Raw genomic sequence first — 22,335 nt, 5'->3', positions numbered from 1 at the left:
GACACAGGGACGACTCTAGGTACTTAAGGATTTCACATTAAGTGTAATCCTTTACTTCATTACTGCTTTGCATAAGCTATCTATCTAAACGGGGTTTGAGCGTGCATATAAAATCCAATCTTAACCTCAACATGAGGACAAAATCATCGCTGATAGCGTGCAACGCTCCTGTAAACGCCAATTTCCTGGTATAATCCCGTCTATTCCTATCCCAATTGCGATTTCCCGTCAAACAACTTTTCCAATACCAATATGCTCTCAAAGCAGTTGTATCACATCCGTTCTCGTGAATATCACGCTTTCCTTTCTATCCAAGATTGGAATTCGAAGATTACGAAGCTTGATATACAGTGAAGTTATTGAATTGCCAGTAAGCATCTGTGAATGCGGTTGCGTTGTTAGCGACGTAGTCAGTGCAAGTACCGGGACCTATTGTATGATCAGCATGGAGATATCAAAAAAGGTCAGAGAAGAGCGTACAATCAACATCATATACACTTTGGGTACCTGCCCAATTTCCGCACAAATCAATGTTGACAATGATACTTTGGTTCTTGAAGTGATTGCCAATGTCGCAATCTGTGCTAGGGAAGTCGGCAGTAGCTTCCGACCAAGTCGATGGATCTGGGCTACCTGATGAAATATCAGTCGGTATAGCATCCCGTCCAAATTGCCACATTCGAATACCCGCGCTACGTAGTTCCATCGCCATAACACCACCTCCATTGGAGTTGAAATCCGCACCGAAGGTTCCTGCAGAGTCATGCACACCGCAACCAGCATTTGAATTCGTGCTATTCAAGCATGAAGACTGAATGGATTTTCCAGTTTCTTTACGTTTGACATCCATGGAGCAGCCTGAAGTAGTATGGAGGGTCATCTGATTCTTTGTAGAGCTCACAACGTTGACCGCCTCCATGATATCGATCTCTCCATTTGTTGGCCAATTGTTTGAATCACTTAGCCACAGTGCAGGCCATGTAGCACAACCAATTGGTGTGTGGACAATATCGAAGATGAATAGACCGTCATTGTATTGCGTCTTGGACTCAATTCGAACTGAGAAGCGGCCAGTAAATGCATTTGGGTTACTGTCGGCTGTAACAGATGTGTCGACTCTGATAACTGCAGAACTTGATGAAGCATATGTCAAATTGTATTGAGCCGCAACTTCGGAATCAACATAATGAACGAAACCGGCTGATGGATCGTAGATATTGAAGTAATCGAAGTTATCGAAAAAGTCAGTCCCTGAGTCTTCGGTAGATGTTAGCAAGATGCACTATGCCAGGGCCATCTCGTTCAATCTCTAGTCACACAATCATAGGGATAGGTGTAGAATAATCACTGCTAACTCCACTTGGTTGCGACAGGGAAGCCTTGCTTCTCGAATATCAGAAGTGTTGGTATATTCGAAGTTGCTGGGTGTGGAACATCACACAAAAGAAGACAACTTACAAGTATCCTTCAGTGTATAGTTCAATTGTGAGTAATCTGGATAAGCATTCTTTTTTGAACCTTCCACAGCAGCCACCACGATGACAATTATCAATACAATGATTCCCGCACCAAAAATTGCCCACTTCTTCTTACTCCACGCTCTCATATCCCACCATCTTGGTGCCAAGGAACTTGGGTCATCAACCTCATATTTGGGTGGTGAGCCCGACGGGATATTCGTATTTCTCATCTTTCCAACCGTAGCTACTGATATTGACCTTCTATCCAACGATCGTTTATCTTCCTTTTATTCCCAAAGTGATCCTTCGATGTCCGGTCCTAATGTTTTGTTTCCAAGAGAAGAAAATAAAAAACTACTTTTATTTCGTATAAGCTTGACTAACTCGAGTGATTTTGAATAATGCAAAAATCCAAAGGCCGCAATAAGTTCAGGATGGGCGACACACTTGTATATATACCTTGCCTGAAGAGCCTACTTTGTCTTATCTAACCAACTCCCAAAAGGCCGGATAATTATGGAGATTAGAGATGTGAAAGATACTCGTTGTAGGCTGAGCCGGTGAGAAAATTCGGTCTCTCCACTTTAGGACCTGTAACTTGTACCAACCTGGCAGGGTGTTTTGGTCGCAATCAGGTACCTAGAAGGGATACGATGTCGAGGATGGTTGGGAAAAGAAGGTTTGATGGATATGCAGGCTGACAAGCCTCGTGTAGTAAAGCATGGGTTGACGTGGACAAAGCGAACGAACGAACGGACATACAAACTTGAGATTGTAAAGTAGCTACGGGTAGAAAGCTTAGAGAAGGAGTAATCTGATGGGAGTAAGAAACGTTAAGTTGATTAGATCCGAAGAGGAAAGAAGCTATGAAAGAAGCATATCACTTAGCTTTTGAATCAAGTCGAATTAGCGGATGTACTGTATTGTAAGATCAAGATCGATCACAGCTACACAACTCAGTATGAGAGTTATTGATCTTCAGTGCCAAAACTGTTATTGTCTCGACCGTCCCAGAATATCAAACCTTTCTAACATGTGCCGCCAACAAACAAGTCGGTACTTCCCAATGCCTGACAATCCACTCCTTCCCTCGTCAGGACTCACTCAGTACAGGGCTCTCCCCTCCAATCACGAATTATCTGTTCATACTACCCGATTACTGTGGGGGGTTCATGAACTTCAATCAAGAATCATGATGTTGCCATGTTGGAAGACGAAGATCATCAAGTTCGTTCGGCCAATATAAAGGTTGATAGAGAACATAGGTCAGGATAAATATTGGATATCGTTTCAATTAAAAGACGAAATGCCAACTCAGACTTCAATTGAGTTTAAAGTCGGAGATATAATACGAATACTTTGTCTTCCTTCATAATTCAGATAAGCAAAGATCTAATCATGTTTTCTTCTTCTTCAGTTGTATGGAGTAGGTCCAGTTTTGGTGGTTCTAGCTCTAGCTCCAGACCCTATTTTTAGTGAATTGTGAAAAGTCTGGGCAGGTACGAGTCCGACAAAATGAGCAGGAGCAGGGCAGCTGGGGCAGGGCAAAGAAGGAGAGAAGGAAGAATTACTATTAATTGAACCAGCTGGTTGAGAAGTGCTTGTATGTATGTATGTATGTATGTATGTATGTATGTATGTATGTATGTATGTATGTATGTATGTATGTATGTGTGTATGTATGTATGTATGTATGTATGTATGTATGTGTGTATGTATGTATGTATGTATGTATGTATGTATGTATGTATGTATGTATGTATGTATGTATGTATGTATGTATGTATGTATGTATGTATGTGTGTATGTATGTGTATATATATGTATGTATATATATATATATGTATGTATGTATGTACGTACGTACCACTTCAAGACCCAAGAGAGATACCCTGCTTGCTATCGAACTACCGGCTGCCATATATCATTGACTTCACACCGGCAGATCTTCTCTTGAAATGTATCCATCACCACAAACCTTCTTCACGCTTGCTCAGAAGCACTCACCAGTAGACCCACCAAGAATAAAGCTTCAATCTCTACCTTCCCAACCTCCTTGCTCTTCCCAACCTCCTTGCTCTTTCCAACCCCAAACTCCCACAATTTACACGATAAAAAAAAAAGCATGCATCAAAAGCCAAAAAAGGAAGTCGTCGTACCTTTCAAAAATTGTCGTCGTTGAAAGCCGCGTAATCAAGAGCTCAATCCTCTCACTAGTGACATTCCGAAGCCAACGACTAGTTATCCACTATTTTTCGAGGGCAGAAAAAGCGTTATAATGATGTATATAACACACGTATAATGTCACCCAGTAATTGAGTCTACAGTGAAATGTAAATTAGAGATACGTAAGTCTGTACAGTACAATAGAGGAAAGCGTATGGGTACAACAAAGCTTCAATGCAAGTATTTCGGATTCTGTATAATAATAAAAGCCCTTCATCCCATCCATGTGTAGGTGGAAGCTTGGATGTAGTTGAGAGATTTGGGGTATATGAGCAAGAATTGGTCATATACGAATATCGTCCGCTTGAAGCTGGGCCAACATATTTGTGATTATTGACTACTTGAAGTTGGATAATACTTCAAAAGATTTTACATGCTGTAGTATGACAGACCAATGTGCTTGGAAATCTTATTATTGAGAAAGTAGATTCATCAAGTCTTTAACAAAAGGTGCAAAATAAAACACAAAAAGACAATCTAGAGTCAATTAAAAACGGACGCTCATTTATCAATGTACGAATGCCTAGGCCATGCTTTATACACGGATTGCCCCAATCCTAGAGATTATCTATAAATACAACGCTGTTCATGCATTCCCATGATTGTCCATCCATTTAATCATCGTCCTCATCCACTCTCGCCCGTTTGTTGGACCTTCCCTCGCCTTCCTGTAACCCATACTCTCTTTTATTAGAACTTTCACCGACCTTGCTCAGAAAATCATCGACATTGAAAACATCGCCAGCATCCTTTTCAAACTGCACCGGTCCCTCCCTCGCCTGTTCACCCCTCAAATTAGCTTCATCCCCACTCGTGACCAAGGGGAAATTTCTTACCTCAACATCTGCTGCACCTTGAAAGGTTCCCTTTCCAAGGGCATCCGCAAACCTATTACTTTTCTGAATCTTCGCCATTTCACCTTCAGCTGCTGCTTCATCATCATCGTCATCCATATTTTGCCGTGGTCGATAAATGCTGCTAATAGCATCTTGGGCCGCAAAAAGAGGTTTATCATAGGCTTGATCCTCGTTGAATCCACTGTCAAACCCACTTGTCCGGTTGAATAATCTGGAATCAAACATAGTTTCGGTTGATTGTGTAGGTTTTGCCAAGCCTAAAGCGACCTTTTCTGATATATCTCGATTCTGCTCTCGCGCCATCATTTGAATCCTCCTCTCTGTGCCCATGCGCGACTGTCGTAATTTTCGTTCTTCATCTCTTCGTTTCTCTTGGCGCATCTTTTCTCGCTCTCTGAATTCTTCATCGTCGCTGTTGGATCGATCAGACTCAGATTCGCTATAGCTTCCAGAACGAGATCTTGACGATCTCGAGTCTCGCCTTCGGGAGCCAGCGCCGGCTCCAGCCCTCTCTTCTCGTGCCTTCTGTGCTAACATACGAAGATGATCTTCCTTTTGTGCCTTCTCTTTCTCTGCTAGCCTTTGTTGCATTAATGCTCTCTGCTTGACTTCTTCTCGTGCGTGCCTATCTGCCGTGAAGAGGGCTTCTGCAAACTGTGCAAATTTATCATTAATAGTGACGTCCTGTAATCCTCGTCCATCTGCAGCCAATCTTTTGTCAAGTGGAACCGTGTAACCCTTAGGATTCTTCCAGTTCGACACAGGAGGTGGAATTTTCCAAGCTTCTTGATCCTCTGCAGTCAATTTTCGTGGAGGTGAATGCATGACCGGAGCCGGAGGGCTTGGGGGACCACGGGGAATCTTCTTATGCTTGAATTTGGGAGGCTCCATAGGGTCCTGCTGCCTTTCCACAATCTTCATGATTCGATCATTTTTTCTCGAATTATCCCCCATCTGATTCGCCGGGGTATATCTAACATAAGTAGGGTCCTTTCTTGCTCCGACATTTACGTTCTTAGGTTTTTGTGCAGCTACAGCACCGCTGACCAGAGTTGCCAAGGCATTCTTCGTTCGCTCGGTAGAAGCCGCAACCTCTTCTTCACTTGGTCTATCTAAATTAATATCGCCGGCATCAGCTCGTTGTCGTAGAGGTATGAGGTCCTTGAAAGAGGCGTGTACTATTCGTTTATCATTATGGCCTTGCCGTGCTATGGCATCGTACTTGACTTTTCCCTCGCCGTCGACTTGAAGAGCCAGCGCATTATTCGATGAAGTAGATTTGCGTCCCATTTCTAAAGGATACTGTGCGACTGGAATTTCTGGGAAAGCACCTCCATCTCCAAAGTCTTCTTGTCCTCGTGGCCGCCATCCTGTTCGATTACCATATGGTGGAGGTCCGGTTTTCTGTGAACGTGATGTATTGTTAGAAGAAACCTCTAATTGCTCAAGATTTGAAAGACCAACCTTTAACACAATTTGGGTATCGTCCAAAGCGCCTGCGCCTAGGATTCGAGGGCCTCTCTGTTGCGCATGTTGTGGAATATCCTCTTCTTCACCTGTATATTTTGGTTTTGGCAATGCCCGTGATAAAGAAGCTGCCATTGATGCGATAATATGTAGACGGGCAGGACTTGATCGTGTTGAAGTGGTTTGGAAGATACAAAAACACGAGATTGAATTGGTTTTACAAGCTTGTGCCTATCGTGAATCGATAAATGTCAAATTGTCGCGATTCTCATCCATGCTACGTCACGCTAACCTAATTGACACTAGTTTATACATGTATGTGAAATAGAGCAGAGCTTACAAAATCCAATATATATATATTGCCTAATAAGTAGCTGATGAATTGCAAAAAGATAAATGATACATGATTGACTTGTATATCTAGCTAAATTAGTACGATAGTTTACCTATTTAGTACTGTCGAAATGTTCAAAAGTCTTGTGTGTTTAGATAACGCTTTGGAGACCATGAATTAATTCACACATACGATACTTCCAATAGACATATGGATGGAGTAATACAATCAATTAACTTGACTTTAATCATATTGGGCGTCAATTGTGTTAAGTGTTTATAGAGTACACAGAACCCCTCTTCGGACCCAGAATCATTTCAATCATCTTCAAAGCCATCCCGGTCCCAATTCGTTCAAACATAACCCTTTCTGGCACCCTAATCCCCATCGTTAGAATCTCTCTATGTATATTGAAGTTAGGGATGCGTACCTGGAAGAAGAATCGAACAATAAAGACTTGTAGCGCAGCCATGCACATCATCATCAAGCTTTCAATAACACTAAAGTTGAAAATCCGCCTCTCAGTACTTCTCACTGTGCTAAAGTTGCGGTTTTCTCTTGTGCGGAAGTATTTTTGGTTTCTTGTAATGGTAGAGAGCTGGCCTGAGAGCTTGAAGATAGATTCTTCCAATGCGGACGTTTGTTCGGGAGTTGTGCCTTGTTTCGAGGGTATCGAAGCTCGAGGCTCGTTTTCAACCTATAGTAGTAATAGACATGTCAGTGATAGTTTCTGGAATACGCAATTCGCGGAGTGTAGACGTACAGCGATTTCGAAGTCGACAAACTTTTCGGCGAAAGTACTCATTTGATTGTTGAAGCAAAATCTGTATTCTCCGACCTCTGTGGCAGTGAAGACGAAGTCACCTTGTCGCTCTTTCTCTTCCTTCATGATAACTCTTTCGTTTGGACCTACAACCTCATAGTCTACATCAAAAGATCCTCCAGCTTGAACCTATATAATATAAAATGTCAGAGATGTTCATGTAGATATCAGAGGCCAGGCGCATCGTACAGCGAAGTAAAAGGCTATTTTGGCACCTTGTTTGTCGACATTGGAGTAAAAGCATGCTTTCTCATTGGCGCTAAGCTTGTATGTGAGGGCAGTAGCAGACACAAGAGGAGAAATGCATGCCAGAAGGCCACACCAGATCAAAGACGGCTTCATGATTTATTATTGTGTAGTTGTAAAAGTAATAAACCCTTGACATTGACGCGCTTTTGGAGATATGTTGGCTATCTGTCAGTCGGATAATCCTCGGGCGCAGTGAATCTAGCGAGTAACTCCTCCTTTCCTCCAAACCAGGGGTCACAGGTGGCCTGTGTAATTCTTTACTCTACTATCAATATCAATCACTACCGCTCACTATTTTATAATTATAAGACTATTTCGAGCGAGGCATCGTAGTAAACAATTTCGCGCTTGTTATTTAGGTTACAAAGTGGCTAACATCATACTAGAAGGATATCTGCATCATAGCTACCATTGGTCTTCCCATCGTCCTCGATCATTTATCGCTAGGAATGAAGTTTTCTGGTGACCTATTATGTTGTTTAGAAGAAACTGACTTCGCTACCATGCCCGTTGTCTACATCATCGCGTTGTCTTTATCAAAGACTGTGCCTATTTTCCCGCCAACCAATAGCGCCATGCAGAAACCCTCTCATAAGCAATGCCAAAATCTACTTCAAGAACAAGTCTCCCATGCCAGTCCTTGTGTTTCGTATCTTATCAACGTGATCTAATCCGAGTTGGTCGTCATCATCCCCAAGCATATCCCATAATGTATCGTCTACAAGATGTTTAGTAGGGCAGATAAATTCGTCATAGGTCATAACTCACCATCATTCAAGTATATAGGCTTTGTGTAAGAGCTTCTCTTGACGATGGCAAATTTGATCTTCTCAAGATTTTTGCCTTTTATACCAGTCCGCTTCTCCAGTCGCTTCTTAGTGTCGGAAAAAATTTCATCCTAGAGCTGTCAGTTGTAAACCTCAAGATCAGGAAAACGGCGACTTACTTGGAAGATGAGAAATTTGAACGGAATTGAGTGCGCTTTGGTTGGATCAGTGTGGAAGTGAAAGGCATGAATGTACTGGCTGCCATTCGGTTGCGCAAGCTCTTCTTCCGGTATTCGCTCTAGTATAATCGAAATGTAATCGGTGAGATCCTTGATTGGATGACCACGAGAAAGTTCTCTGTGAATTTTGTTGCTGTGTGTTTCATATACTCGGATAGGTCCACCCTTTTCTTCGTCTTCTAACCGTGCTTTCTTAATCACCGAGGACACTATATCATCCACAGTTCCAGTTTTAGGGACCAGTATATCCAGTGGTTCCTGCGATCAATTAATACCCTTCCCGGATTTACATTAATAAATTAGACAAGCTTACTTCTTTAGTGACACCTTCGCTGATCCAGCTAACCTTCATAGGTTTCTTGGTATCCAATTCCGCGAGACTGATATCAAGGACCTCGAAAAATAAGGCATCTGACCTAATGGTGGTGCCAGCAAACGACGCGTAACTACTGCTGACCATGTTGACCAAAGTATGATTCGACGTGCGTCTGATCGCCGTTTTGGGATTACCTGTATTCAGAGCAATAGTCCAAAATCTGATATGAGTCGGTTCCACATTCAGCTTTTCTCCAACCTTGGCAGCTACCTGATCATAAGTGTGCTTCGCACTTAATACCAGGGTGAATGATTCACAATTGTCTATATTAAATTCTTTGCTTCCTCTGGTTGGATGACAGTGGAAAGTAATGAGCCTTCGATGACGGAGGAAGTCGTAGTATAGTCGCGCATCATCTATGATGTCAGATGATTTGAGAGACTGCTGGCGTGGGTTCAAGCCATTGGAGACCATGGTAGTGGTATCCGAGCCACTGCTGCAGTTAGCATCATTCTACTTTCTCATATATTCAATCAGAGAACTTACTCGCTTCCTTCCGAAGCTCTCTGGAAACAAACAATATCGCCATCTTGGAGTTCTGCTGCCTTGAGTGACTGTTTCGCTTTCATAGGTTCGATCATGTCCGGTTTTATCTCCTATGCGATGTCAGAGAATACAATAAAAAGTAAAAAGCACCAATCATACCTCGTAGAGCTTCAATCTGGTGTCCTCTGGCCAATTCATACGTTTCAAGATGAAGGGGGCCAATTCTTCGACTTTACTCTGGCTACTGATATAAATGTGACCGCATCCAACTAAAGACTGGGTATCGACATTGAACCATTTGAGAAATATGACAATTTCATCAGATCTACTTGGAGATGACCCTTCCTTCACTAATGGATGAGCTGGCCACACCGCATCACCGTTAGAATCAACTGTCTCGGCTGTTTCGGCCCAAAGCCTCAGCTCCTGTGTCTTACTACCAGCTAATTTCAGGTGAGCTTCTTCAATGGTTTGATCGTAATCCAGAACAGGTGTGTCAGGTCTTGTTGTTTTGTTTTGACGATTGACCATGAACCAGACTCGTAGTCTTCTCGGATCAGTTCCAGTATCCTTACCAATCACTTTGATGAGCTCTCTAATAGTACACTTCTTGAGGAGTTTATAGGATTTAGCAGCCGCAGGATCTTCGTCATGACTTCGGTCAAACACTGTAAGATCGTGCCCACCATGAGCTGCGTAAGTCTCCTGGGTAATCACCCTCACAGTAAGGTACAAGTGCTGTTCTTCACGTTCCTTTCGTCGTGCTTCTTTGAAAGCGGCCTCCTCTTCAAGTTTTCTTTCTAAGTGATATTAGTTCAATTCCAGGCAAGCTAGGGTGTGGTAACTTACGGAGATGAGCTGGCGTATCGGCGTTCGTTACGGGGAGTAATACCTCATCAAGCCTTGCCTCGCGAATGTAGACAAGCATGTATGCGCTGTTATGTCGTATGATAGGTTTTTGCGATGCATCATAAACTTGACCATTCAAAAGAGGCATCTCTCCTCCATAATTGTCCTCCAAGACTTCTCGCATTGTGGCTTTTGTTACTTTATCATCATCATATTTGTAGAACCACCCATCCTTTTCAGGCTTGATGAATGCATAATAATGTCCTGCATTGAGGTCGCCGCTGTGTACAAGGACCCCATGCAGCTTATAAATCCAAGATTCGGATCTATCTGCGTCATCTGATAGATATGGTGCGGCATCAAAAGTATCTGGAAATTCGTAACGATCATTGACCTTCATCATGGAATCTCGCTCAATGTCATATTCGAATCTCTTGAGCTGCAAGTGAAGGACTTCGGGAAATGATTCGAAGATGACACCTTTCTTCGCATCTTGAAGTTTATGGGTTTCGCCTGCGAAGTACTGGTTGTCGCCATCCATGGTCTCGACTTGAATATAATCCCGGAAACTCGCTTCAATGTCCTTGTTACCGCTAACATTCAATTGAACGTCCCAAAAATCTTCAACTCGGCGAGATTCGTAGTCCACATTGATGCAAGAGATATAGGTTCGCACTTTTCCGCAAAACAATTTAGGGAGAACATTTTCAGCTTCAGTTCCCTTCATTCTCTTTTCCATGACCTCCATCAGCTTCCTAGAAAGCTCTTGAACATCTTGCTGTTCAAAAATCTGCTTTGTATCCCAGCCGAAAGACTTGGTGAGTTCGTTGGTACTCACAGCTGCAGAAGACGACTGCAGCTGATAAAAGAGGCGTTGTAAAGTATATGCGCTGTTTGTGGTGGTGTCCTCGTCTTGTGTTGGAATTTGATATACTGCCTGTAAATTGTGTTAATTTTTGACCCTCAGGGTAGTTACTTGCCAATACATACCTTCCGGAAGGCATTAGTAAAATATAGGGACTGAATGAGCGAATTTAAATAACATGTTGCTCCTTGATTTTTTAACCCGACAAATCCAGTTTCTTTCTTCGAATCATAGTTGTTGAAGTTATGCCATAAAACGCCTGTTTCGTCCTCGACTATTTTTACATATGCCGTCATATTTGCTTCCCCGCTCTCAACCAACGGCCTTGGGGGATTGGATCCAGGCCATACGTGAGAATGAAGCTTGCGGGTTTCCACGAATCGAGTAAAGCCCCAGTCCCCTTCCTCTTTGGTAAATCGATGGTGCGCAGTGTGGTAGGTGTAAAGAGTTGGATCATTCGGATTCCATAGAACGAGACCGAATTGCAAACAACATACAAAGTCGTCCGGGGGCCCGTCTTCAAATCCGTGCTCCAGATAGAAGGACACATTATCGCTATTATTTCCGTATGGGAACATTAGAATACGCCTAATCTAATCAGCACTCATTGCGCACAAGTTTGGTGTATTCCAGATGGTTACCATGGGTATCCTCCAGCATGAAAGATTGGGCCATGTTCTCTCTTTTGGAGCCCTTGCCAATTTTTAATTTCCCAAGTATGATGAACCGTCTCTATGATCGGGGGCTGTTGATCCAGCGGTGGCAATACCAGCTCTGCTATAGCTTCATCTGTTGTGCACATGTTAGCTTAGTGTCTTGACCCTCCATGGTTGGTTTATTGTACAATCATCGGCAGGCGTTGGCCTAGGTTCATCCGGATCTATGATGGCGATGTCATCCTTCTCATTATCCGATGGCTCGACATACTCGTCCGGATCAACAATCATATTCTCGGGTGATTGTATGTCTGCATCGATAGACTGTTTGCAAGAGATTGAATCAGTATGAGGGTCAGGTAACATGTTGGCGCAAGCAGTACTTGCTAACAAAAAGTAGATATGGGACGTTGAAATCATGCGAGGGGTGGAAGTGGGGAATGCTCAGAATCTTTGCTTACAGGATCCATGGCCGCGGTCGACAAAAGGTACAACCAGCTTCTAAACTTTTCCAACGACCTTCTCCGATGTATAATAACAAAATCAAAAGGAAAGAAACAAAGGTAAAAGGGGGGGAGAGGTGGGAAAGAGGTGGTGGTGTTGAGTAGAGCAAAAGAGAAGAGGGGATGGTAAATTCAACTCAAGCGATGGTATCTCGAAATATGGTGCAAAATTGTAGACTTTGGATAGACTTTTGATAGACTCTCGATAGTGAATTGGGTTGATAGAACTTTGAAGGGTTTGAAGTAGTAGTGGGAGCTAGGTGTTGTTTTAAATCCTAGTGAGTGTAGTGAGCGTAGTGTAGTGTAGCGTATTGTATTTTATTGTATTGTATTGTAGGGAAGTGTATTGTAGTGTAGTAGTGTAGCAGTGTAGCAGTGTAGTATAGTGCAGTGTACTTGGTAGGCTCGCAGGGTAATGATGAGTTCCTTCCTTCGTTTTGGTGTTTGTTCTTACCTGGATTCGATAACGGTAGATTGTAGGATTCTAATAATTCCAAAGTACCACTCAGTAGTAGGTCGGCTCGAGGTAGATACTGTACAGTACTCTTTGTACTAGGCAGGTGAATCGGTGATATAATAATTTAGTCACCTCTCTGCTTTCTGGTGGTTCCAGCTTTCTTCCGAATCCGAATTGAGATAGATGCAAGCTTGGAGTGGGTTCATTCACAGTGGAGTGGGCTACCCAGTCTGGAGCCAGTACGACTTACGATGTAAGATGTGCACCGTACAGGATTATTGATTGATGTGAATAATAGAAGAATCGCTTGAGTGGTCACAATGAAGTGTGGCGTAAATGCTAATGACGTTTTACTGATGATTAATGGTAGCTGGAAGTAGAGGGGAGCAAGACGGCGTGCTTGTTTGGAATAAGTTGGATACGGCATGAGGTGGGCAGTGGCAGTGGCAGTGGCAGTGGCAGTGGCAGTGGCAGTGGCAGTGGCAGTGGCAGTGGCAGGTACTTGATACTCGATCACTCCAGATAGTATCTACTACAGTACCTACTATTTACTGCTACCTAGGTATCCTGTTATCATCTACTGATATTTGCGTGCTTGTTTGATGAGTTTATTCTAACATCTCAACATCTCAACATTTAACCATCTAACCATCTAACCATCTAACCATCTAACCATTCAGACATAAGATATTAATTACTACCCTACAAGCATACTCAACATCAAGGTGGTCAGTGTAGTGAGGGATTCATATGTATGTATTATTACCATGCCAAGATTCTTGTATTAAAGTTCCATCAAATGATTCGCCCTATCAAAAAAATAACAAAAATACAAACAAAAATAACAACTGATGCATATATCGAAGCTCCAGCAGCGTATATATATAACCTTGGAATGCTTAAAAAATAAGTACCCAAGCTTCAAATGATTAACATTTGCTCGAGCTCAAAATTAGAACAGCCCTGATGGATTTCGTTTATCAACAGCCTAACTGAGGCAAGGCTGAGTACCAGGTTGGTATGTATGTAGATAGATAGGTCGCTCGACATGTAGGTCGATAGGTACACTGGAGATAGTAGGTCCGCCTTGCAACAATTCCAACAACTCCAATACTTGCATGGTCATCTATCTAATAATCCTACCTAATAATAAGTATGCACATGATACTCAAGAAGGCAAAGATATTCACAATCTTACCTATCTGTCAATATGTCAAATGCAATAAGAGGAATCAATCTGATTGCCAATTTGGTCATGTGTTAAATAGCCCCCTCATGAATGCCGATGAACTCGAATCCATCCTTACTCAATCAGCAGTAACCTAAGAACTTCTATCGCAAACCTATTGTCACAAAGTCAAACTACTTACCCAAAAAGATTTGGACGGTGAAATGTACAAAAACAAGCAATGAAGTATGATAATTGTGGCTCTCTTCTCAGATGAAGAGGCAATGCATGCTGCATTTGCACCGAGGGTTTATGTAAAGGCGACAAACGTTCACACGACTCGAACTATATCATAGTCATTATATTATATTATAGTTTCTTTGCTACATATGGTATCAGATGACGCTTATAGACTTCGATGAGCAACTACAAAGCAATGGATATATTGAACGCCCCAATTTAAATCGAATAGTTCCTCCCAGAACATTAGCCACCCATGACATGACATCCTCTCGAATTAGCCCATAGATCGTGTCGTTGATTTGCTCTTTCTAGGCGGCCTTCGAGGCTTCTCCCTCAGAATATTTGACTGTAAGACCACTCTTCAGGTCTCCACCTTTTCCTCCGTACTCCTTTGGTAACTTTTCAGCAACATGAGGAATTTCATTGCCAAGATTGGATCCGTAGCTGAGCGGATGGAACTTTTTGATGGTATCGGCGCTCAAAAAGATTTTCATTGCCGTGAAAACCCAACCCATCACCAAAGGAACGTTAACAAAGAACTTCTCCTTCAAAAGCTCAGGATAAGCCATGCTGAATGTTTGGATGGTCTCTTTGGATGCAGCACGGATACTGGGGTCCATTCGTAGGAAACTGACATTGAGATAGTCGTGTACTTGGATCATGCGATATGGATCAGGGCCGTTTTCAGGTATCTTCTCCGTTGCTGAGGCAAGATCTAATTCCTTAATGGATAATTCCATAAGTGCTGCTCTCCATTTAAGAAATCTAAGTCATAAGATCAGTACTATATCAACCCGCATCTAACGCGATACTCACTCAGGAACGTCACTGAATGTCTTCTTAACACTTTTGACTGCCCCATAGATGTTCCAAGTGATAACTTCTTTGCCGCCGTCACTGGTATTATACGACGTTACATATCCCAGATTACCAAACTTGGCCTTGTCGAACTCGGTACTTTCCAAGAGCTTCTGTGGTTGCATAGTCTTTCGCCATTTCAAAGCCTCAATCAATTGAGCCTTGGCTTTAGGAACGTCTTTTGTGTTTGCTCGCAAGAATTTCTCGAGAACTATACTTGTTTGAACGTGAGTTTCCGATGGATCAAGTACAATGCCCCACATCTCATTGTATTCAGCTGCCTCGAAAATTGCCGGCAATTCTGAACAGAATTTTGACAATGGCGAGCCATCATGTGTCTTGGTAGTCTTGTCAAATGAGACTGAGTGTTGAGAGGTTGAAGCTGCTTTCTCCACATCAGCATCTTTGGTAGCTTCTAGTTTAGCGGCTGCTTCCGCGTCGGCTTCTTTGACAGATTCTAGCTTGACGGCTGCTTCCTGGGGTTGTTCCGTAGTGGGCTCCGCGGCTACTGATTCAGTTGTTGATGGCTCTGCGATTGTAGGTTTTGGTTCTTCGGGCGTGATTTGTGGAATTGGATTTGAATCAGCAATCTTGACTGGCGATGATTCCGTTGTTATCGGCTTTGGATCTTGCTCGATTGTAGATGTTGGTTCCTCCACAGATGTTGATTTTGGTTCCACCACTTCCTCTGGGACATCGGCCTTTGCCTGGTTGTTATTGGGTTCCGCACTCATCTTCGCGTTCGTTATTCGACAATGGATTGCTTGTACAGATCAGAAGATGACTCCTTTACGAGCTCAGAGCTGCGAATTTATCTCTGTTTGATTTTGTTAATCTTGGGCAGGGGAGGATTGATTGACACAGTAATTTAAAATGTTTTGATGAACCCAATTCTACTTTCCCTCCCCTCCCCTCTCCTCTGCTCTAATTATTTTATTTTATTTTATAACTCCCGACTCGCCGACGCTACACAGCCCAGCCAAGAGCCAAGCACTGATTATTAACATTGACTGGCCTCGAGAGAACCAAAGATCAATTCCAAGGTTCCAACCCGTTGTGTCAAACGCTTTCGAAGCCACGAGGGTCAAAATCCCAAGTCAGCCCAGCCAGCCTTCTCTTCTTCTTTATCTACCAACCTTAAGTACCCAGCACGTGTACTCGAGTACCTAGGAAGTGGATGAGTAAGTGAGGCTGAGTTTGGATACATGGAAAAGAAACAACCCGACCACAACTCAATTTGCCCAAGACTCTAATAAGAGATACTCGGCAACAAGTTACAACTTTGCATTACGACTTTGGTCCACCCACCAACCTCTTCATTAATTTCTTTTTTCCTCTTCAATTCAGGTTGTCCAACAAATGATGACGCTTGATTTGAAGGTCCATGTGAAATTATGCTATACAGTGTATCATCTTCCTTCTAGAACTGATCGTATCCTTGTTTATAGGTCCATTGGTCCCTGATGTATATCCAAATGTACAAACGATAATGAGGTGGCTGGAAATGTATATACATACATACTTATCTCCTGCAGCCTCATATATCCATATATCCACACGAGTAGGTGCATGAAACGGTTGATTTCCATATTCACTTCCATTTAAGGGTACTCACCGATAAATTTGTCGCTTCTTTCTTTGAAAATATTCTGGACACAGGTATCTGGAGCTCTTCTCGACAATCGAACTTCGGCCTTCAAGAAGATCACTGATCTCGGCCGTTGTACGACATTCAGTTGACTTTCTGCGACTTGCCTTTTCGTCTTACTATCTTCTACTTGAAGATGTTTCCCAAACTTCTTCTCACCGCTGCAACGGCATTGTTGTCTGCTAAATCATCTGTTGCTCAGACTTATAGTTCTTGTAACCCATTATTCACAAGTCAGTGGCTTGCTTTATTTCCTTATCTTGTTAAAACTTTACTGACCTCCCACTAGCTGGCTGTCCTGCAAATACTGCCCTGGGAAAATCCATCGATGTCGACTTCACTTCAGGATCAGTTAATTCCTTTACTGGCTCTGGCGATATTTCATACGACTCCAAGGGCGCTTCATTCACAGTATCCAAGTCAGGCGATGCGCCAACACTCTCCAGCATCTTCTATATCATGTTCGGAAAGGTGCAAATCACAATGAAGGCAGCCCCTGGCGCGGGTATTGTTAGCACACTGGTTTTACAATCCGACGACCTAGATGAGATTGATATGGAATGGCTTGGAGCGGATGATACTGAAGTACAAACCAACTATTTCGGCAAAGGCAAAGTTACAGACTACAATCGCGGAGCTTTCAATCCAGCGTCGAACAACCAAGGTGAATTTATCACCTACACTATTGAGTGGACTTCAGAGCAGGTCGTTTGGTCCGTAGGTTCTACTGTAGTGAGAGTCCTTACACCCGCAACGGCCGATACCGATCAATACCCACAATCGCCAATGCAAATTAAGTTTGGGGCCTGGTCAGGAGGAGATTCATCGAATGCCGCAGGGACAATTTCTTGGGCGCGTGGTCCAACCGATTACTCCAAAGGTCCATTCTCTATGCTCGTTCAGTCAATTGACGTGAGTGATTATTCCACTGGTACTCAATATAAATATGGAGATCAATCTGGAGACTGGACATCAATCGAAGCTGTCGGTGGATCGGTAAACGGTAATGTGCCAGCATCGGCTTCATCGATTCAAACTGCTGGCGCTGCTGCTGTTACATCTAGCTCCCCAACTATCCCCGCTGGTATCAACAACGGTAATTCGGCAACACGAACTGGATATCCTTGGGTGGCTGGAACGCAAACAGTATCGGAGGTAACATGGAGCACTGGGCCAAGCATTCCTTCAGGTTGGGAAATTTCTTCTGAGGGCAAAATTGTCCCTGTAAGTGCTTCACCAATAAGTACGTGTCAACCTATCCCCAATGTTTTTTTATCTTTCCCACTTACTGACTTTGTGTTTAGACATCAGCAGGATTAACCCCCTCCTTCTATGTGGGCCCTTCACCTTCTTTTTCTTCGCCGCTATCAGGAGATGGCCTTGAAACGATCACGGGCTGGGATTCTAAAGGATTTGCTGTAACAAGCACAATTTTTGGAGGATGCAGTACAGCAAAAAGCTACGACCAGCAAGGATTTCTGGTGACTGGAATGGCGGCATGTACGACTGGAGCTGACCAAGGAGGCCTTGGTACAAATGCTGCCGGTGCTATTGGCGGAAAAGTTAGGAGCACAAATAAAGCCGGAAATGACCATGAAGCTTTGCCTACAATCTTGGGGATAGTGGCGGCTGCCGTTGGGGGATTGTGTGTTTAAGGAAATTCGATGTGTGACATGGGACAGGCAGGCTGGATTGGAAATAGGAAACGGAGTTTAATGTGATATGGAAAATTTATGGGATTTGCCATTTCAAAGTGCAAAGAAATGGAGCTTGGAGGGCAAGTTTCCTCGAAGGAAAAAGTGGTTATGCGAATACACATACAAGGAAAGAAGCTAATGATGAATGATGGGCAAGAATTCTAAGATTAATGATAATGATAAAGATGCATGATACATGGTTCCGTACATATTTGATTCTACTTTGGAACAAAGTGAGAGAACGTGAGATTTTAAACTGTAGTTCTGGAATAAATCAAGTTGGTATGTAGGATACTATGATCTCAGACTTATCTGAGGGAGGCTTGTGCGTTGGGCATATTGTAACTTGTCTTGAATTGATTCAATAGACCAGGGGAGGATGTTGGGACAGGAGATGATGGAAATGGGCAGATAATTTATCAAGTGGATTCGGTTTGGCAAGTCTGGTCGAATGTCAGGGAGTTTTGAGTGAGAAGTATTTTGCATGAATCTGAGCGAGAATTCCAGGCAAACTTCTTCCTCTTGCAGTGACGCATGGGAACAAGTGAGGATATGAGAAGAGAAACGGGGAATGGGATGCGGAATTGCACCTTTTTGTCCCGTAGGATGGGAGTTGGAGGTTTAGAGGAGAGGAAGCGAGGGGTGGAAATAAGCGAGAGGGCTTATGCGGATGGTCAGTTGAGAAGTAGTAAAGATGTGACGTGAAGTGGCTAGAACATGAGTCGAAATAGAAGAGTGAATGGTTGTCTGGTGATTCTATACATAGGATACACTTCTGATTTCCTTCGCCGTGTAATAAGAAGCTCTTCTTCAAGTGATGTAATAACATATATTTAGCGTGTCTCGTCATAGAAGAGAATATACACTCCAACATAGCTTCAAGGTCTAGTCTCCCAATGTGTGTTTCCAGAATGGCCTGGATTGTAACAATAAGTGCGTATATGCGTTCCGGATTCCATGTTCCAAGGTCATATAACCAAGACTCAAAACTAGATATCAGAGGTAGCAAGTATTCGACCTGTCCTCGAGTGGGTTAGTGAAAAAGACAACATATATGACAAGTTGTCGATTTCATCTTACAATTTGATTTCCTACCGACACCATGCTGCATCTTTGTCTGAATCGGAGCCTGTCGCTTCATTATTATCTTGAGCGCCGGGTCTCCCGATGTTGATAAAGAATTAGTAACTCTCGTGGAGTCTTTCTTTATTGAGAGCTTTGGGCCATAATTGACTTTTGTGGAAACCTCCTCACCCCCAGTGTTATGCTGTGCCACTCAATACAAATCTCAACACAAGTATGTGAAACAGATGCATTGGCTGGACACGTTTGGTGTAACAATCCTAAAATCACTCGAGTCCCCAGCAGTCATATCTAATGGTTGTAGCAAGTGCACCAGATAGTCCGATAGTAACTATTGAGCATCTGCACTGCTACCTCCCGTGAAAAATTCAAGCCCGAGTCTCCAATGGTTTTGTTGCACATCTAATTCTTGTACGGCTACACTAATATCTAGTGCTTACACCCCACTTTTATATGTTGGCCCAGCTTGAGACCAGCGGGACAATACATCGAGGTACTTTAGCGGCCTTGTGCCAATGCTTTCTCATTGGATATTGAGTGCATTACACACGAAATGTTACAGTACATGGGATAGTTACCGGAAACGGGCAGACCTCCAAGATTTCTTGGGTCCCAGAAGAAGAAGGTGTTTAAGCTGTGCCCAAGTGCCACTCACGAAATAAATCCAAGAACATTCAATCTTCATATAAAGGTATGTTTCTTAATTCTTACCAACACTCTACTCATTGGAATTTCAAGCATGAATAGGGTTTCGAAGGGCTTGAGACGGCGGTGCTGCGGTGAAAATGTCAGACTAGAGGAAATTTATACCAAGGATGAAGTAAATGACAAGGCGGGATGAAGACAGAAAGAAGCATGTATGATCAATGCATAGTAAAGCAAATGTATGACTATTGACTCTTCAACACAGGTGGTACTGTAAATCCAAAGCTATTTACTTCTACGGTAAAAGCATTCGTAAAGAGTTCATGAATATTGAAGCATACGAAAAAAGCTTGGAAACAAGGGTACCAGTTGATAACCAATTCAGGATCACAAGCTCTGAGAGTCCTACTTAGGAATGAACAATTGTATCGGCTGTGTTCTATACGAGAAATATGTCTGCGATGCTTATCTTCATTTTGGACAGCTTCAATGATTCACTGCAACCGTAAATTCGTGGGCAATTCCGATGAACGAATCTACTTGCTCAAGTGCTCCGAGAAGAATGCCGCGCACTGTTGATACCTGTCGTTCACAAGACCTCATCAGTAGAGATCTTTCAAGGGAATTGGGAAATAGTAAGAAGTACGCACCCTCTAACATATTCCTTGACATTGTCTTCATTTTCAACTATCGTGCATGTTAATCAGTAGCTCTAACTTTAGTCACAGGTCAAGAATTAGAAACACTTACAGTTAGCCCTGGCTCCCATCCATCCATGATGCATGGTTGAATAAGTCTCGACGACTCCGTTCCCTGCTTCAAGAACATCTTTGTATTCTTGCACGGCTTTAGCATCCTCGCCATTTGAGGCAAGCACGATATGTGGAATTGTAATTCTCCCGGCATCCTCCTTCGTCAATCGACTAATAGACATCCGGTCAATAGTGTCCCAGTATTCTAAAGAAATCGAGAAAAATGCTTACCCTGGATGAACTTGACCGGAAACTGTCCATGGAGTCTCTTTTCGTGAAGTGGCTGCGGCAACCTACTCAGACCCTTAAAATTATGATAATATATCGGATTGTTGAACGAAAAAACCCCTACTTTACCACCCCAGCACAACCCCAGGCATGCCCAAGCCTTTACGCCGCCCCATTTCTTTGCACAATCGGCGACAACTTCCCCAACAAGCTTTTCCCATCTGTCAATCGCATATGCGGACTCCACAAACGCGGCTTTGGCGGCTTTGGCCTCTTCGCTTGGATTCTTGAACCACTCCGCATGAGCTTTTTTCCCATTAAAGAGATCCGGGACAACAACAACGGTGTTCAATGGTTCAAGAGCCGCGGCTAATAAATCGGCGCCCTGTAGCGTTTGGGGTGCAGCACCAAATATATCGTAGATGACCACCAGGACGTTTGTGGGTTTAGATGCTCCTAAAACACTTGGTTGGGATTTGCAGATTTTGAAGATGAAGAGGTGAAATGAGTGAGAGGCTATTTTGGAGTGATTGCAATTGAAGACAGAAACCAAGCAAAACACAAACGAGCAAAATAATGAGCAAACAGCTAGAAAAGAAATTGACCCACCTGAAATGTACACAGGTACTCCAGCAATTGTTTCCCATGTACCTTTCGTTTGATAGTCAACTTTTGTCACTGGTGGAATAGTGTTGCAAACATTCTGTGTAGCCATGTTGAGTGACTTTAGTTTGAACTCTTCTGGAGCTTATAAAGGGTAAAAATAATAGGGAGAAACAGTGATAAGAACAATACTTAGGAAGGTATGAGTATATCTGTTAAAGTATATATATATCCAAACTTTCAAAGTGGTCGAGGAATGTGAGACGGGATATCGTCGGTGATAACGGGAAATTGTAATGTTAATTGCGAATTCGATGTCACGGGTTTGCCATAGAAAAAAGATGCACTAGTTACAATAACAGAGGCAGTTCTCCTTCCAAATATACATATTCCTACTAACTTATATACTAAGTTCAATCTCAAGATTTCGTGGAAAGATTCTATTTGACAAGATGACGAAAATCGGGATTGTGATACTACCACGTGATTTAGACACCGGTTCATCCTTTTCGCATCGAATCCGGTCTGGTTCAAGAAGAAACTTCCTTTATTCCCCCCTTTATTTCCTTTGTTGTTTGTTTCCCGTGAAATCATAAGCGAAAGCTTTAACTTCAATAGAGTCAATTTCCAAGAACAATGCGGCTTTGCCATAAGAAAAGAGAGTCTACCAATTTTCTCCTCTTTGGACGTAAGTTTCCCGCATCCGGGGGGCATATCCTTTCATGATTTTACCGATCAAGGGTAGACAATTCGAGGGTGGACAAAGGGCATCAAGATCATATCTCTGTCGATATCA

General features: G+C 42.9%; 7 protein-coding genes across 7 annotated transcripts; 1 reads left to right on the top strand and 6 right to left on the bottom strand.

The window, feature by feature from the left end:
* Positions 1–331: 331 nt before the first annotated feature.
* Positions 332–1,690, bottom strand: EAE97_007832 (uncharacterized protein; the record flags this gene model as incomplete). Its single annotated transcript, XM_038878346.1, has 3 exons — positions 332–429; positions 481–1,257; positions 1,459–1,690. The coding sequence occupies 3 exons, from the start codon at positions 1,688–1,690 to the stop codon at positions 332–334; spliced, it is 1,107 nt and encodes a 368-aa protein (XP_038730596.1).
* A 2,610-nt stretch (positions 1,691–4,300) lies between these two features.
* Positions 4,301–6,145, bottom strand: EAE97_007831 (uncharacterized protein; the record flags this gene model as incomplete). Its single annotated transcript, XM_038878345.1, has 3 exons — positions 4,301–4,465; positions 4,523–5,947; positions 6,008–6,145. 3 exons carry the CDS (start codon positions 6,143–6,145, stop codon positions 4,301–4,303), a joined length of 1,728 nt encoding a protein of 575 aa, XP_038730595.1.
* Positions 6,146–6,406: 261 nt separating this feature from the next.
* On the bottom strand, positions 6,407–7,509 carry EAE97_007830 (uncharacterized protein; the record flags this gene model as incomplete). The annotated part of the gene is made up of 4 exons (XM_038878344.1): positions 6,407–6,721; positions 6,775–7,041; positions 7,108–7,296; positions 7,357–7,509. The coding sequence occupies 4 exons, from the start codon at positions 7,507–7,509 to the stop codon at positions 6,698–6,700; spliced, it is 633 nt and encodes a 210-aa protein (XP_038730594.1). The 3' UTR covers positions 6,407–6,697.
* A 515-nt stretch (positions 7,510–8,024) lies between these two features.
* Positions 8,025–12,124, bottom strand: EAE97_007829 (uncharacterized protein; the record flags this gene model as incomplete). The annotated part of the gene is made up of 11 exons (XM_038878343.1): positions 8,025–8,134; positions 8,185–8,314; positions 8,363–8,680; positions 8,736–9,231; positions 9,285–9,394; positions 9,444–10,084; positions 10,134–11,070; positions 11,124–11,586; positions 11,640–11,787; positions 11,843–11,978; positions 12,116–12,124. 11 exons carry the CDS (start codon positions 12,122–12,124, stop codon positions 8,025–8,027), a joined length of 3,498 nt encoding a protein of 1,165 aa, XP_038730593.1.
* Positions 12,125–14,333: 2,209 nt separating this feature from the next.
* Positions 14,334–15,617, bottom strand: EAE97_007828 (uncharacterized protein; the record flags this gene model as incomplete). Its single annotated transcript, XM_038878342.1, has 2 exons — positions 14,334–14,790; positions 14,842–15,617. The coding sequence occupies 2 exons, from the start codon at positions 15,615–15,617 to the stop codon at positions 14,334–14,336; spliced, it is 1,233 nt and encodes a 410-aa protein (XP_038730592.1).
* Positions 15,618–16,667: 1,050 nt separating this feature from the next.
* On the top strand, positions 16,668–18,186 carry EAE97_007827 (uncharacterized protein; the record flags this gene model as incomplete). The annotated part of the gene is made up of 3 exons (XM_038878341.1): positions 16,668–16,764; positions 16,821–17,774; positions 17,836–18,186. 3 exons carry the CDS (start codon positions 16,668–16,670, stop codon positions 17,913–17,915), a joined length of 1,131 nt encoding a protein of 376 aa, XP_038730591.1. The 3' UTR covers positions 17,916–18,186.
* A 1,991-nt stretch (positions 18,187–20,177) lies between these two features.
* EAE97_007826 (uncharacterized protein) lies at positions 20,178–21,884 on the bottom strand. Its single transcript, XM_038878340.1, has 6 exons — positions 21,546–21,884; positions 21,061–21,392; positions 20,940–21,001; positions 20,707–20,879; positions 20,607–20,643; positions 20,178–20,538 (listed from the first exon to the last, which is right to left on the bottom strand). Exons 1-6 carry the CDS (start codon positions 21,649–21,651, stop codon positions 20,493–20,495), a joined length of 756 nt encoding a protein of 251 aa, XP_038730590.1. The 5' UTR covers positions 21,652–21,884; the 3' UTR covers positions 20,178–20,492.
* Positions 21,885–22,335: the final 451 nt, after the last annotated feature.

Source organism: Botrytis byssoidea (genome assembly GCF_014898295.1).
Source record: "Botrytis byssoidea strain MUCL 94 chromosome Unknown BBYS_016, whole genome shotgun sequence".
NCBI classification, from domain to species: domain Eukaryota; kingdom Fungi; phylum Ascomycota; class Leotiomycetes; order Helotiales; family Sclerotiniaceae; genus Botrytis; species Botrytis byssoidea.
The sequence above is the reverse complement of the archived record's forward strand: the minus strand, read 5'-3'. Positions and strand labels throughout refer to the sequence as shown.